This window comes from Phoca vitulina, unplaced genomic scaffold (assembly GCF_004348235.1).
Source record: "Phoca vitulina isolate PV1807 unplaced genomic scaffold, GSC_HSeal_1.0 scaffold6, whole genome shotgun sequence".
In the NCBI taxonomy this organism is placed as follows: domain Eukaryota; kingdom Metazoa; phylum Chordata; class Mammalia; order Carnivora; family Phocidae; genus Phoca; species Phoca vitulina.
Window position 1 is genome coordinate 44,995,548 of NW_022589709.1, and position 15,983 is coordinate 45,011,530.

At 33.8% G+C, this 15,983-nt stretch overlaps 1 protein-coding gene across 1 annotated transcript in view; it reads left to right on the plus strand.

Annotated features, from left to right (window-relative positions):
- The window catches only part of EDIL3 (EGF like repeats and discoidin domains 3), a 398,312-nt gene that overhangs the window by 360,831 nt on the left and 21,498 nt on the right, over positions 1–15,983 (plus strand). The window contains exon 10 of the mRNA XM_032404039.1: positions 12,567–12,722. Within this exon, the coding sequence (XP_032259930.1) occupies positions 12,567–12,722 (156 nt within the window). The remainder of the gene's footprint in view (positions 1–12,566; positions 12,723–15,983) is intronic.

The window sequence follows — 15,983 nt, forward strand, 5'->3', positions numbered from 1 at the left end:
TACAGCTAATAGAGCAAAGTCTTTCTTTGAAATGAATGGCTCAATGAATGAAATGAATGGCCAATGGTGTGGATACAGTACTAAAAAGAAGACAAGTGAAATGCCAAAAAATAAAATAAAGAGCCTAGATTTTAAACACTGAGGTATACGGGCTTTTGGTAGGGCTAGAGTTACAATATTCAGGGCAAGCAGATTTTTTTTTTTTTTTTAAATTAAGAAGTTGTCTAGTTACATTACTTTTCATTCTAAGGATTAATGTGCTCTGAGGTTATATTGCCAAACTAAATACATAGTGTCAGTATTACTGGAGAAAGTTGGACTATATCTTAAACAATTCTACCCCCTCCCTCCCTTCCACGTATTTCTGGGGAAAGAAAAACAAATACAAAGACTACTTAAGTCCTTCCCTAGAGGTTCACAATAAACTGTGTTTTTTTTAAATTATAAAATATTTCAGTCATGTGAAGAGAACAATAGCCAAATTTAATAAAGGTTAACATTGTGCCATATTTACTACATATATATGTTATAGATGGATGTTTCTATATGTATTTACATATATGTATATGTTTATAGTAAAAGAAACATTAACACAAAGTATTTACTCAAAAAATGTAGAAACCTGGATAGTCAAGAAAGTTCACGTAGGAGAGAAAAAGGAAAAAAAAGAAACCCTGAATAGATCTACCATCATTAAAGACTTCAAACCAGACTTCACAGCTTTCAAAATACATATACCCTCTGAGTTAGGGTATATGTATTTTATAGAAAACACAAACTATTTTATAGAAAACAAAGAAAGAAAGGCTTCCCAAATTCTTTTATGAAACCATGGTTTTCTGGTACCAAATAAAACTGGGCATAGGTACAAGAAAAGAAAATGATTTAGAATCTCACTTGTAAACAGAGATGTAAGAGTCTCAAATAGAATGTGACTAAATAGAATCCATCAAAGTTTAAATAGGTTTACTAAAGAAGAATTTATCCCGGGAATGCATAAAATGTTCAAACTTTACAAAAACATTAGAAAATCTACTAATGTTAATCACCAAAATAGGAAATCAAACGTAAAAAATATATCTATCTTGCTGGTAGGAGTGTAAATTGGTAAAGTCACTCTGGAAATTTTTTGGCCTTATCTTATAGAATTGCACATTCATATACTCTACAACTGCAAAATTCTACTCCTAGGTACATAATCACAAAAAATTTTTTTGAATATGTATACCAGGAGGTAAGTACAAGAAGGTTCATAGCACTGATTTTTAAAAGCTAAAACTGGAAATAATCAAATACTCGTGACATAGAATGGGTCTTATTGCCTTACATGAACACATGGAATATTACACAGCAGTAAAAATAAATACATAACTATAAACAAACATGTAGATGAATCTTAGTACTGTAATATTGAATGAAAAAAGTAGGTCCCAGAAGATTGCTATATGATACTTTTGTTATAAATTTTAAAAACAACTTAAAACTAAATATTATTTATGGGTCCACTTATGTCTAATAAAACTGTGTTTCAAAAAGCAAGGAAATAACAAAAAAGGTAGGAATATGTAAACCATAGTTAAGAGAAGCAAGAAGACAGTGGGAAGGTTGCCCAGAGGTATTGTCACTGTTACAGTTCTGGTGTTGGTTGGGTGTTGGTTTGGGGGTCATTTGTTACATATTAATTAAAGGAGAAATCTGTATGGTCATCTCAATCTAACAGACATATAATTTAATAAAATTAAATACCTATGCATGATTTTTAAATTCTGAAACAAATTAATAATGGAAGGGAAAGTTCTTAATCTCATAAAACATATCTACAAAAAAAAGCTATATCAAAAACATTCTCAGTGCGGAAATGTTAGACACATTCTTAATATCTGGGTTTTTACTGTTGGATTATTTTATTTTATTTTATTTTATTTTATTTTATTTTTTGAAGATTTTATTTATTTACCCAAGAGAGAGGGAGAGAGAGAGAGACAGAGAGAATGAGCACAAGCAGTGGGGAGGGGCAGAGGGAGAGGGAGAAGCAGACTCCTGGCTGAGCAGGGAGCCCTACCCAGGTCTGATCCCAGGACCCCAGGATCATGACCTGAGCCAAAGACAGACGCTTAACTGACTGAGTCAGCCAGGCACCCCTACTGTTCGATTAAATTATTGTTTCCATCTTGAAAATAAAACCACATTTGTTGTTTTGACCTGAAAGTTTTCAAAAGAATACATTGTTTCAGAATTGTTCTTCACAATTAACCTTTCAATCTCCCCAACAATGGTGAATTTCTCCCTCCTAAAGCGTAATCTCTACATGACTGTTTATATCACTTGCTGTTACTTTTTAAAGAAAATATTACAAAAGAGTTGGAGACAATGCATTACACGGTCATGACTTTGTAGACGATTTTAATTTTTTAGAGTATTAAAAAGGTCGTAATTTTATGTGTGACCTCTGGCCTAAGTGTCTCGAAAGGGGAGACTTTAAAAAGTTGTTTGCTTTGGACCTATAGCAATTCTAACGTACAGATGTGTCAAAGTGTATATTCTGATTCTGAAACTAACAGATATTTCAGCACTTCTTAAAATGTACCAGATTTCTCTGTAATGAGAAAGACATGTCAAAATACCTCTTTAGGTACGACAAGCCACAAGATCAAGAGACAAATCTTGTGAGTTATTTATGAAGATGAAGAGGTTTTTTTTTTTATTTTTGTTTCTGTTTTGATTACTTGCTGATTGATTCCATTGTAAATAATTTTCTAAAATCATGCTATTACTGTCATTCTGTCAAATAATTTCTACATGATTCCTCTTTTCTTTAAATCAGTGTTTGAATTCACTAAAATATCTTTTGGATTTTAGGATCCTTAAGCAATTATAATATCAAATAAGAGGGAATTGTGCCTCTACTTTCTGTTTATTTCACTTCTGACTCTTTTTTTTTTTTGCAAATTATGTTAAAAATGTCAACAGTTTTGTGACTGAAATCTCAGATGGGATATCAAAGACAGTTATTGCAAAGATGTTCAACCACAAGGGTAGGAGGTGTCTCATGAAATTCTTCATTTAAATCTATAAGTGATCCTTTAGTGAAGTGATCTATAACTTGGAGAGTTTTTAAACTCTTGAATACAAATGCAAAAAAATTAAATAAACTTAATATAATGAGTTTGTTCCAAGTGATTTATTAATTCCATACCTAATTTAAAACTGTGGTTTATGAGCTATTTTACAGTAATATAAAAATATAGTGCATGAATAGTTTTAGAGTTAAAGAATGTGATTTTAAAAATATGAGATTGTTTGGAGCTGATTGCACAAAGAAATGAGCTCTTGTTCTGAGACAAGGATATATACGAGAGTCCCTTAAATATAGTGCTACTTCTTGAAAGAAGGAAAGTATTAACATCTTATTGTTCATGGGCAATCAAGAAGGACATATTTTGCGAAAGCTATATACCCGATATTCAAGCCATGACATTATAACTCTTAGGCATATGCCTGTTTGGGGCTTTATTATAAATATACCCAGGCCACATTGCACTTTGGAAGCTAATTAAAATATGTTCATCAGGTAGTACTTAGATTTTATCAGCATCCAGCACCCAGTTTTCTATTTTACCACTTAATAAGCTCAAAAGACCTTGGACCCTATATTAAAGAGAATAAATGGGAAATTAATGTTAGGACCTAAAAGAGAAGCTTGATGAAATTGGAGTTCCAAGAATTCAGCTGCTCCTTATTTCTACTCAGGAACAAAACAAATGGAAATTAACATCAATAACAGTGGAAGAATATAGAGAAGATATTTTTACTATACATAAATAAAACACGGTGGTTTTATGGGTATTCAATGAGGAAATCTATAACCAGGGCTTTCAGCAAGGCTCTTTAAAACTATAATTAGTGTGTGGGGACTGGTGTACTGAGGGACCAGACAGCCCTGCCAGATCTACCCCACCCGGGCTTGTCCTTTTTACACAAATAAAATGCTGACAGTGTTACTGACTATGCATTTGAATGGAAATAATTTGTATCCTTTTTATCCACACTATGTGTATATTCTGTCCTTCTGACAAAAGTTTTTTTTTGGTTTTTTTTTTTAAAAAGCCACCCTTTAGGGCAGTTCACTTTCTGTGTCACTGGCTCTTAACCCCGTAATCCCCAGGCCGCTCTTACTGCGGAGCCATATCCCTCCCTTTCCCCTCCAATCACTTCAGAGCAACGCGCTGACCTGGGCTGTTTTCCAGCTGTTCACACTGATGGTACATTTTCCCCAAAGCAATCTGAAGCATTTACTTCATGCCTGGTTCCTGAGAGGCCATGCCCCTTTCCGCTTCCTTTTGTAAGGACAAGGAGGAGAAAAGTTACATCTAGTTCTCTTGGTATTGATGTTGTTTAAGCCTAAAAATCAGTCATCGTATAATGTGCGTATGCGAAGACTGAAAAAATCTAGTATTAAGGCTCACCCGGTCTGATGAAACAAAATCATGCACAGGACTCTACGGATGATTTATAAATTGTGGGAATGGCAAAGTTTTATATCAGCCTAAAATGCATAGCTCTTCCAGCAAGCGTGGCACATAAAAATAGGTTGTGTGTTCTGTCAACTTTCCTACCTTTCGAGGGCCTCGTAATAGTTAAGATATGCAATGTGATTTGCTGTTGCAGTATACTTTAATTTGTGGGGGTTTTATTTTCCGAGTTCTCACGATTTTTATTTATTTGTCACAAAGCAAGAAGATATATGTAAATTTACATATCAACACATTTTTGTGTATAGATGTTTTGTATTTGTAAATGTCAGCCTCTAGAATATATAATGATTATACGGGATATAAGTGCCTTTGGTAATATTTAGTAAAGTGGTTGCCAAAGAAATATATTGAAACAGCTTTTTCAAGTGAACAGTCAACCAAATACTGGCTACTGAAGTGCATGGAAGTTTGATTGCCAGTTCAGTGAACCTTTAGCTTTTATAAAAGACACCGACACAATTTTTACCTGGGTTCCTCTCTCACTGTGCTGTCAGAAAGCACTAAATAACAAACTACTTCAATTCCTATTTAAAAGTTGTGTTCTTTATTTTAAACTAACACAGATCATTTGCCAGTAGTTTTCTTTATTTTCTACTTCATTTGGGCTTTGGCACTGCTCTAATTAAAATATCTGAACAATATTTATTGGATATCATTAAGCTCTTTGATCAAAGTCTTCTATTAAAAAGTCTTGTCTCCATTTACCAATTAATAATGACCCTGTCAATTGCAGACTAATTCAATTAGCCATTGCCCTGAATTTTTATTCATGGAATAAGCCAAAGTTCCCAGCCTAATCAAAATCAGGCTTGAAAGGTACATAAAGATATGTTAATTCTACTCTCTCAGGGTGATCTTATTTTTGGTGAACTCAGCAGAAAATCACTTTCAATAACCCAATGAGAAAAGTACGATTCTTTTCCCTAGGAATTTTCTAAGTTTTATAATTTTCTTCAAACGTTTTTTTCTTTCTGTCATAGGATTTGAAGAAATGCCTAAGAGCTTACCTGTTAACTTGATGTCAATTTTAGTTACTTCATTTTTTTTTATTTTAGTTACTTCTAACTATAATTGTTTGAGGATATTGTTTGCAAAACAATTCAAAAAATGAAATGTATATAGAATATTACAGAAGTCTCCTCATTAAAAAAAGAGAGAAAGAGTATCGCCTTATTTTCCCTTTATATGTCATGATTTAAGTAAATCAATACAAAGGCATTAGAGTCAGTCATATTTTATTAATCCTAACATATTTATAATTTTGGTTCTTTTGCTTTTAAACTTGTCTGAGATTTAATGAAAAAATCCTGATAAATGGACTTCCATTTACACATAGAGCTTTAGTGAAGCCTGGTTGAATTTTCTCCAACATTTTCCTGAGCACTACATTTGGAAGGTTCCTCTGGAGCTGAGAGAAGCAAGCCTGATTTTAAGTGTTCCTGTGTTGAGCTTACGAGGAGATCACGTCCATCATTTTAACTCATTCAGCTTCTGCTGCAACCTTTGATTCCCTTCCCTCATCCACAAAGTACGCATACAAATGTATGCCAATCGATGATTTTCCAGGCCCTGGGTAGAGCTCCCTGTAACTACAGTGTGTGGATTCCAACATTAAATCAGAACAGAGGCGGTCAAGACCCAGAGCCTGCCCTGAGGTCTGGAGGGCCCAACGGTCACTCTACTCCAACCAGAAACTGTATGCTGTGGCCACTGCTCTACCTCCCAATGTCCCATCACACCCATTGGCCCTGGAATACAAACCTGGCAAAGTGGAGTGGAATTCACATTGACTACATGTTAGCTCATTGAATCCTAAAAAAACAAACCATTCGTTCATTATGTGTTTATCGAAACACCTTATCTATGCCAAATACGTCGTGCACAACAGAGACCAAGTTGCCTGCCCCTGTAATTTTATATTTGACAAGAGGGTACTTTGGATTTTGTATTATCAAGAAAATAAATTATCCTTCCTATATTCAGAGGAAAAATAGCAAGAGTAGGAGAGGCTTGTCCCTTCAGACTAAGGTGTTCAGCCTAAATGTCTGCTGGGCATTGGTAACAGACAGGGCAGTGTTGATAGCTGAAGGTCGGAAAGAGAATTCCCACAACTGCCTAATAGATGGTGAGAGGCGAAGGGGAACCCTTGTGACTAGTGTGCTGGGCAGACATCAGGACTGTCCTCTCTCTGTTCAAGTAAAGGGAAATAAAACAAGATGATATAGGGCTTATTTTTTTAAGATGTAGGACAACAAAAGGACAGAAATTATTCTAAAGGTATGAAGAGAAACTATAAAAGTAGAAAATTTTCTACCAAAACGATGGTATATCTAATTTATCTAATTTATCTAATATCTAAAATTATCAGAATTCCTTCTATCTCTTTCACCACTTGAAATTTTCACAATGAGTGTTTATTATTTATCTTTAGAAAATGAATCTATTTTTCACATCCTTTGACCAAATAACCTTAATTCTATGAATTTATCCTATGTAAATGAGATATGTGGTCAAATGAAAGGACTAGGATTTTTTGAGAGTATTAATTTTAATAGAAACAAAATTGAGGATACAGGGAGGAGTAAATGTTTTATAGTTAATAATCGCAGCAAATCTTTAACATGGTGTGTTATGGCAAAAAAAAAAGTCTTAAAAATAGTTTATTGACATAGAGAATTACTGATGAAATATTAAGTGGAAAAAAGAATGAATTAATTGACCTGCAAATGCAGACTAAAAGTGCAACCAACACCTGGTAACCAATCAAATGCCAAGTACAACAAATTTGTCTAAAAAACCCATGTTTAGGGTGAATAAAAAACATTGATCGTATCTGATAGTGAGACAGAATTGTTTTCTACTCTTTCTGTATTCCTCAATTTTTCTTCATAGCATATATTACTTTCATGAGAAAGATTATTAAAATAAAATTATTAAATATAAATTGTGCATAGTTACCATGCTATCTCCCATCCTCAGTTAAAACATGCAGTTGAACAACTTGCATGATTCTAAATGAACTCTTTTAAAAAGTTAGCAATCATGAGCTGACAGCAATCACGGGGTGTAGCTCAGGCTGACCTGGAGCATTGTTCATGTTATAATTGCAGGTAATTGTTAAGTACAGAATTATCTCAATTTTGAATCCAGGGCAGATGATACCTAGATATTTGGAATGTGTACTCTATGCCAGGTGTCCTACAAAACATGCTCCTGAATGATCACCTAAGCTTACAAAGCTTGTTTATGGCACCATACATGTGTTATATGAGGTTTTACATGCAAAAGGCATACTATAAAACACCAATAAGACAGAAAAGTCCCTCTATCCTTTGAAAGGTTATTTTATAGTATAATTTTTTGTATTAGTGCTCATAGCTGTAAAGTTCAATATGGAAAAAGTAATTGCTATATTAAATATTTAAAAATATTATTAGAAACTTAAACTTCTTCAGTAAAGGGAGGAGGAAAGCAATAATGAGTGGTGAAATGAATATATAGGATTTGGTATTTTAAGAATACTGAACCTGTAACCCTAGAGCTACTAGATCATATCAAATATAAGAGCTGGATAATATTTCATATTGAGTTGATCACATTAACTAGTTGGCCTACAAATACGCACTGAAAGTGTTACTAACATCTGATAACCAACAATATTGTTCAAATACCAAATGCAGTGAATTATGTGCCTTAAATGGATCTAGGATTACATACAATTATATTATGTAATGTTATGGTAAAAAATTCCTTATTGAAACCAAAATGTTTTCTAAACATTTTACCCATAATTTGATTTTTAAATGCTATATAATTATATTAGCTCAAAGTTACTTCTGTTCAATGAGTTAATTTTACAAAGCTCTGTGAAGTTAGAAAATATGTCATTCAAAATAGCTGATAAGACAGGCTAACTCTAGAGTATTTTAGGTGCAGCCGTGTTGCATATTTCTGTGATAAATCTCTTTGGTCTTTTTTTTTTCTTTTCACTTTTCTTGCACACTATTTTATCTGTTTTCCTCACTCCTTTAAGAGCATCTCTGTGAAAATCAGCTGACTTTCCTAGTCTGCCCTTCCAGGGAGCCATCTGTCAGGGTGTGATGCAGACATCTGAAATGTCATTTATCTTGACCTTTCTCAAACAGATGCTCTTAGTTGTTCTACAGTTTCCCTAAGTTAGACACTCTAAAAATAATTATGCTTCACTAAAACATTACAGGACATTTTACAACAAAAGAGTTACATTCCTACATAACCCTCATGCAATACTTTTTTCTTTACTCACATATCATTTGAGCCTCTCTGTATATGCATCCCTCTTTTTTTACTCATATAATTAAAGGAAAATAAATCACTCACTGTAATTTGGAATCTAATTCCCTCTTTTAGCATTATTTTGGAGCCATTTCCCTGTTGTAACATAACCTTAATATTCAAATGGGAATGTACAAAATTCCATGAAATTATATTATTTTTAGTAAGCCATTTCACCCATAAATGGGAATTTCAGTGCTTCAAATTTTCTCTACTTTAAGTAAAGATGAAATGACTATCTTTGTATATAACCTGAGAAGGTGACCAAAATATACTGTGATCCAGAACTTGCTTCTAGGACAATCTGGCCACCCATTTCCCTGATTCTATATTTATGTTTCTAATAACATGCTGAGACTGATAATAGATTATTCCCCCAGATTTATTTATTGTTTTATTCTTATCAAATTCTTATAAGAAAGCCCTTACTATAGTCTATATGTTGTATTACACACTTAGTAAATATTAATTCATCTAATCCTCATAAAATCCAATGAGGATTGTTATCTTCATTTTTCAGATGAGGAAATGGAGATGTGGGGTAGTCAAGTAGCCTGCCCAAGGGCATATAGCCAGTAAAGGCAGAGCCATTTTGGGAACCCAGACCATCCAGCTCTTGTACAATGGACTGCCTCTTACGATCAGAAGATCGGAGAGGATTTTTAACTAGTTGCCCTTCCCAGTAAAAACTGGTGACACTGTTTCCTCGACCAGTGATGTTACCCGATATAGAAAAACAAGAGAAAGACAGCTGACAGTTTCTGCTGTGGTACCTTGTGGCATCCTTAGCCATGGTTAGTTCTTGTCCATGAGACATACTTAGGAAGTAGTTTTAGCTCAATCCAGCAAAACCTTTATTGAGGAACTGTTATATGTAAGGCACATTTAGTACAGATGCAGACATGAAGTGCAGTGCACTAAGCCAAACGTCTACCCATCCGCCAGCTCAGTGCCCTAAATAATCTGCTGTATTCAAGCCAAACCTTGGGAGGTGAGGGTCTATCTAAAACAGCTAAAGACATTTCGTCCAGCATGTTTGCAGTACAACTTTAACTCAGAAGATCTATAAGAAGGCAAAGTACTTCTGGGCCAATGGTAAGCATAGATCCAGAAGAATGAGCTTTTCTGGGATCATCCTGAATATGAGAGTGACATGTCTCTGAGTGTGTCCCAGACTGAGATTTCTACATGTCCTGTTGCAGAACTTTCGTGTTAAGTGTGGGATGCTGATTATTTTTACACTAAAAGAGGTTTGCTTAGGCTTGGTATTCTAAGTTTAATGTAGCAAATTTTAGGACAAAATCCAGCTTGAAACAGATTGCTGACTATTTAAGTAGAGAAGTTGACTTAACTGGAACAAAAAAGAAAAACATTTCTAGTTAAAAAAAAAAAAAGCTGGAGAAGGGGAGCAGTTAGAGTGGGAGAAAAACATATCTATTAGAAAGAGCCAAGACACACAACTTAAGGAGAAAACATCTCCACCCAGCAGGAAACCCAGCTGACTTTAAGAAATACCACAGAAAAAGAGATATGCTATAAGACTCTTCATTGCGTCATCTTAGCTAAAGACTCAGACGTTTAGGGACCAAAGGATCCAGCCTTAGAAGTGTTCATATTCTTGGTGACGGTTTGAGTTTCTGTGCATTTATAGCATTGATGGTAATGCAGTGACTCAGAATACTGTAAGGTTTTTTGCCCATTAATTGAGTGTCAGCAACATTAGAGCATTTTGAAGAGCAGCGGCTATGCCTAGGTGTCTCTGCGCAATTCTATTTGGATTTAGGACAACAAAAGCAATCCATATTTTTAACTCTGGACAGGGGAAGAACAGAGATGAAATTCATGTTAAAACACAGGGCTCTTCTAATATTGTAAAGCCAGGATTGGTTTGGATTGGGGCTTAGAGTTCCTATAAGTTTGATGAGTATGATGAGGAAGCTTTGAGATTCTTCAGAAATTTCTGAAATTGTCCCAAAGAACGGAAAGAAATCCTTGAGTGAGAATTTATATGTATGGTGGAACTTTGAATCAGAAAGGTGGATTTGAATCTAGGATCCTCCCTTTACTCACTATTTATCTTTGGATCACACATCATGCTGTATTAGGCATCTGTTTCCTCATCTCAAAGCTATGGTACAGGGCTGTTGAGAGGATTCAGTGAGGACGTAAGAAAGCACTCAGTATAGTGTGTATGACGTAGCAACAGTTTCCTTCCCAGGTATCATAATTCTGCCATCTTGCCTCGCTGTGGGACAGATAAGATATTTTAGATGATATAATACATGTTTCGGAAATAGCAAAAACAGAAGTATTTTAGAGTTTTTGATAAACTTTCTAAAATGTTTTAATAAAGCATTAAAGGCAGTTTTCTATCTTAATCCATTGTCCAGTTTGAGTCTAATGTCTTTAATTAAGGAATGTTCCAAACAGTGTTGAAAAGCCCCAATGACTTTTTTAAGAAATGTCCCTAGGCTGTGAAACATTGGGAATTTTTTTCATATCTTTATTGAAGAGCATCTAAATACAGTCATTAAATATGGTCTATTCAACACTGTCTTTTCATTCATGTACTGTATCTGACCCATGACTGTCTATTTGTGGCTACATATATCACACAGGATGGAGAACCTGAAATAGAAACAAAAGGACACAGTGGTTGAAAGCCACCAAGGTCACACATGGGATCATGACAGTGAAAGATGATAAGATCAAGGATGTAAGCAAGGCAGTTAGTCATAGGAAGTAGGAGGAAGTAGGTGGCTATTGTGGAAGGAGAGAGGAAGCTGTAGATCAAGGAACATCAATAAACCTAAAGGTAAAGGTCTTATAAGAATTGTCCACGGGGAAAACAAAGATTCCTATAATTTTTTAAAATTCGCATCCTAAGAAGAAAAGCTTCATGAATTAGAGAACAAAGAAGAATTATACTAAATTATTCAGTGTTATGTACTCTTTTTTCATAAATATCAATCCTATCTTTTGCATTTCAATTACATCTTGATTAATTTAATGCTTACCAGGTCACCATGGGTCTCATAGTTTTATAAGTACATATTTTGTAGGAACAATCACATTATGAGCACAGATCCCACAAGTCATGGATGCATACTTTAATCCTTCTTCATTTTTGAAGAATGCCTGACTTCCTCCTCAGCATTTTTAGGATTGTAATTTTCTGAAAGAGATTTTCGCTGGACAACAATTACTATTACTCAATTATATTTTCCTGAGCTGATTAAAATTCATGGAAATAATGTTGGCTTTTTATTTAATGTTTAACTGTGATACATATAATATCATTTTTATTCCTAATATGTACACAACTATAGTTTTATTTTTATTATTATTGAATTGACCAGTAAAGTCAGCAAATTGAATTATAAGCACTAGCTCTGGAAGATAATAATCATTTCAAGAAGGCCAGACTTGCCAGCTCTAGATGTATCAGTTTAATATAAAATTGATTGGTAGACTGAAATGACCATCATTTTATTTTAAAATGGTCAAAATAGTTATTCAAGTTTTTGACTAAACTTATCCAGTGACAAAATCAAAGTTATGAGCCAATAATAGCTCAGTCATCAGTTTCCAAATTCAAATAATCAGTGTATTTTTGGCTTTAGCATGTATGTTACTTAATCTCCTGAATTCAAGAGACTTGCAAATTTATAATGGACTCTATCATGGCATTTAAATTATATCTTTTCCCTTTTTTAGGTGGACCTTCTGGTCCCTACCAAAGTAACTGGCATCATTACACAAGGAGCTAAAGATTTTGGTCACGTACAGTTCGTAGGCTCCTACAAACTAGCTTACAGCAATGATGGAGAACACTGGACTGTATACCAGGATGAAAAGCAAAGAAAAGATAAGGTAAGTGATCTGAGTGGTTTAGAACAGGCAGAAATGGAGGACCAAACTGAATCCAATTTTGATTGAATGAACTACTTATACATAGGTATTAAAATTAATGGTTATATACACTGAAAAATGTATGTTAAATAAAAAGCTTTAACATTTTCCATATTATCAATTATCTGAGATCCACCTAAGTAAAATTTGCTTATATTTTATAGAAGCTTGAATAATTTATCATAAAGCACATGTAAATAGTTATTGTTTGAATACTTACCACTATTAATTTTACTTTTTAAAAAGATTTTATGTATTTATTTAATTTTAGAAAGAGAGAGCACACACACGTGGGAGTGGGGTAAGGGGAAGAGGGGGAGGGAGAGGGAGAGGGAGAGGATCTCAAGCTGACTCCTGGCTGACTGTGGAGCCCAACACAGGGCTTGATCTCATGACCCTGAGATCATGACTGAGTTGAAACCAAGTCGAACACTCAACCAACTGAGCTACCCAGGTGCCCCTAATTTTACTATTAAAAAACATTACTGTTATTAGAAAAAATGTTCTTTGGCAAAAAATATTTCAAAAATTAACTAAAAGATGTTTTAATTATGTATTTCTTTGATTATTTTGACAATTAGGAATTTTAGAAATGGACAAATTTTAACTATTATACTAGTTTATCAAAATTAAACATAGGATGTTTCTCTGCTCAGTTTCCTTGATTGTGTTTTAATTCACGGATTTATTCAATTTTTTTACCTGTGTAACTTTTAATATTATAGTAATAGATATATATATATATTATTGTACCATACAATTCTACACTATATTATATCTAATTGTTTTTCTAAAAGTTCTTACATTTTAAACATCTTTCCATAATATCTCCTGGTCCAAATTTCTATAGGGCCCCAGAAAATGAAAGTGCTCAGGCTTCCATATCAATAACTAATTCGTTCAATTGTTAAAATGTAGCCTCAGTTGGACCAATGAAATTGAAACTCATTCATTGCTTAGAGTGTTTGTGCAAAGAACTCTAACTTTCTAAAAACATAACGGAAACAAATATCTTAGTTCAAGGATTTGGGGGAAAATATAATATGTTAAGTATTTCTGAGTTAATAATGACTTTATCCATTTTATGTAGCCCTTTTATTCCCTTACTCTTATCATATTATTAACCAGTAGAAAGTTAAGAATATCTTTCTTTTTTTATTTTTTTTAAGATTTTATTAATTTGAGAGAGAGAGAAAGAGAGCACAAGCAGGGGAGAGGCAAAGGGAGAAGCAGACTCCCCACTGAGCAGGGAGCCCAACGTGGGACTCAGTCCCAGGACCCTGAGATTATGACCTGAGCCAAAGGCAGACGCTTAACTGACTGAGCCATCCAAATACCCCAGGAATATCTTTCTTTTTCAAATATTCAAGCAGAGAATTGATAGATTTTCCCAGCAATACTAAGCCTGGAATGGCTATTCCACTGAGTCAACACAGTCTGAATTCAGTTCACATAAAATTCACTTTAGGGGAGACATGTTTTTAGGTTTAGATTATAAAATCCACACCCTTTTAACACCTCAGAACACACCCATTTAGCATCTCAGGGTACATTCATTTAACATCTCAGAACATACACACACACACACACACACACACACACACTTTATATTTTAACATTCCAGAAATTGTTGTATCTTACAATGTCACAATTAAATTGGGAGCATTTAATATTTTCTAGAAGAACCTAAAATAATGGCATGTTTTCTAATCAATAGCATCTTAGACTGAATGGATATAGGGTTTTTTGTAAAACTGTCTTCAAATGTATTTGTGATCTGTAAACAGATATCTGCCATGATTTATGGCTAATAACTGTTTCAGTTCCTACCTTTCACTTTTTTACAGTAGGCATTCTGATGCATAGAGAATGAAAATATATTCCATAAAATGAAGCTTTTTAAACTTCATAAATTATATAGCTCTTGAAATTAATTTTAAGATAGATAAATATTCTCATTCATTATCCATGTGTAATGTTCACTAAAAAGCACATCTCTAGGGGCACCTGGGTTGCTCAGTCAGTTGAGCGTCCAGCTTAGTTTCCGCTCAGGTCATGATCTCAGGGTCGTGGAACTGAGCTCTACAAGGGGCTACTTACTCAATGGGGAGTCTGCTTGAAATTCTCTCCCTCTCCTTCTGCCCCTCATCCCCCCTCTCTCTCTCCTTCTCTAAAATAAATAAATATTTTTTTTAAAAAAGCATACCTGTAATAGCAAAATCCTTATATAGATTGATTTAGGGAAGAAGTATAAAGAAAAATATGATTAAATTATTGTACTGATGAATACTTTTTTGTCTCCATTTACATTAAGCATATGATTTCATGATTACATGTGAATAATTTTTTAATTTTTCCCTTAGTAATAGATGATGCGTTTGCATATTAGTGCATTTTATTTCATTATCTTTGTCTGAAATGTATGTAAAATTTTTGTCAAGTTGACCAAGATTTTCTATATCCTTACTGATTTTCTATCTACTTGTACTAGCAATTATGGAGAAAGCAATGTGCAAATCTCCAACTATAATTGTGGTGTTCCTGATTTCTTCTTGCAGTTATATCACTGTTTGTTTGATGTATTTTGAAGCTCTGTTGAAAGATGCATATGCATGATCAATTAGGACTCTAATGTCCACTTGATCAAATAGCTCCTTTATGATTAGAAAATGACCTTCTTTATCCCCGGAAATATTTTTTGATCTGGAATCTGCTTTGCTGATATTAGTAGCTGTACTTCAGCTTTCTTTTGATTTATGCTATGTTGGTGTGTGTTTTTTTCATCCTTTTACTTTTAACCCATTTGTACCTTATATTTGAAATGCATTTCGTCTATGCAGCATATAGTTGGGTCTCTTTTTTTTTTTTCCCAATCCTGCCATCTCTGCTCTTTAATCAGAGAATTTAAACCATCTATATTTGATATGAATATTGATATAATTGGGTTTAAATCTGTCATATTTCTGTTTATTTTCCTACTTGTTGCATCTTTTCCATGTTTTTTTTTCTATTTTTCTGTCTTCTTTTGGATTAATAGAATTTTTTAATGATTCCAGTCGGGGTTTTTTCATTGTTGACTTACTTGCTATAACTTTATTTTTTATTATTGCAGTGATTTCTGTAGGATTTGTAGCATACATTTTAAACTTACTAGTCTACCTTCAAATTAATGCAGAGCCCCAGAAACCTACCTCTAGAAGCACAAAATAGATCTTAGCTATA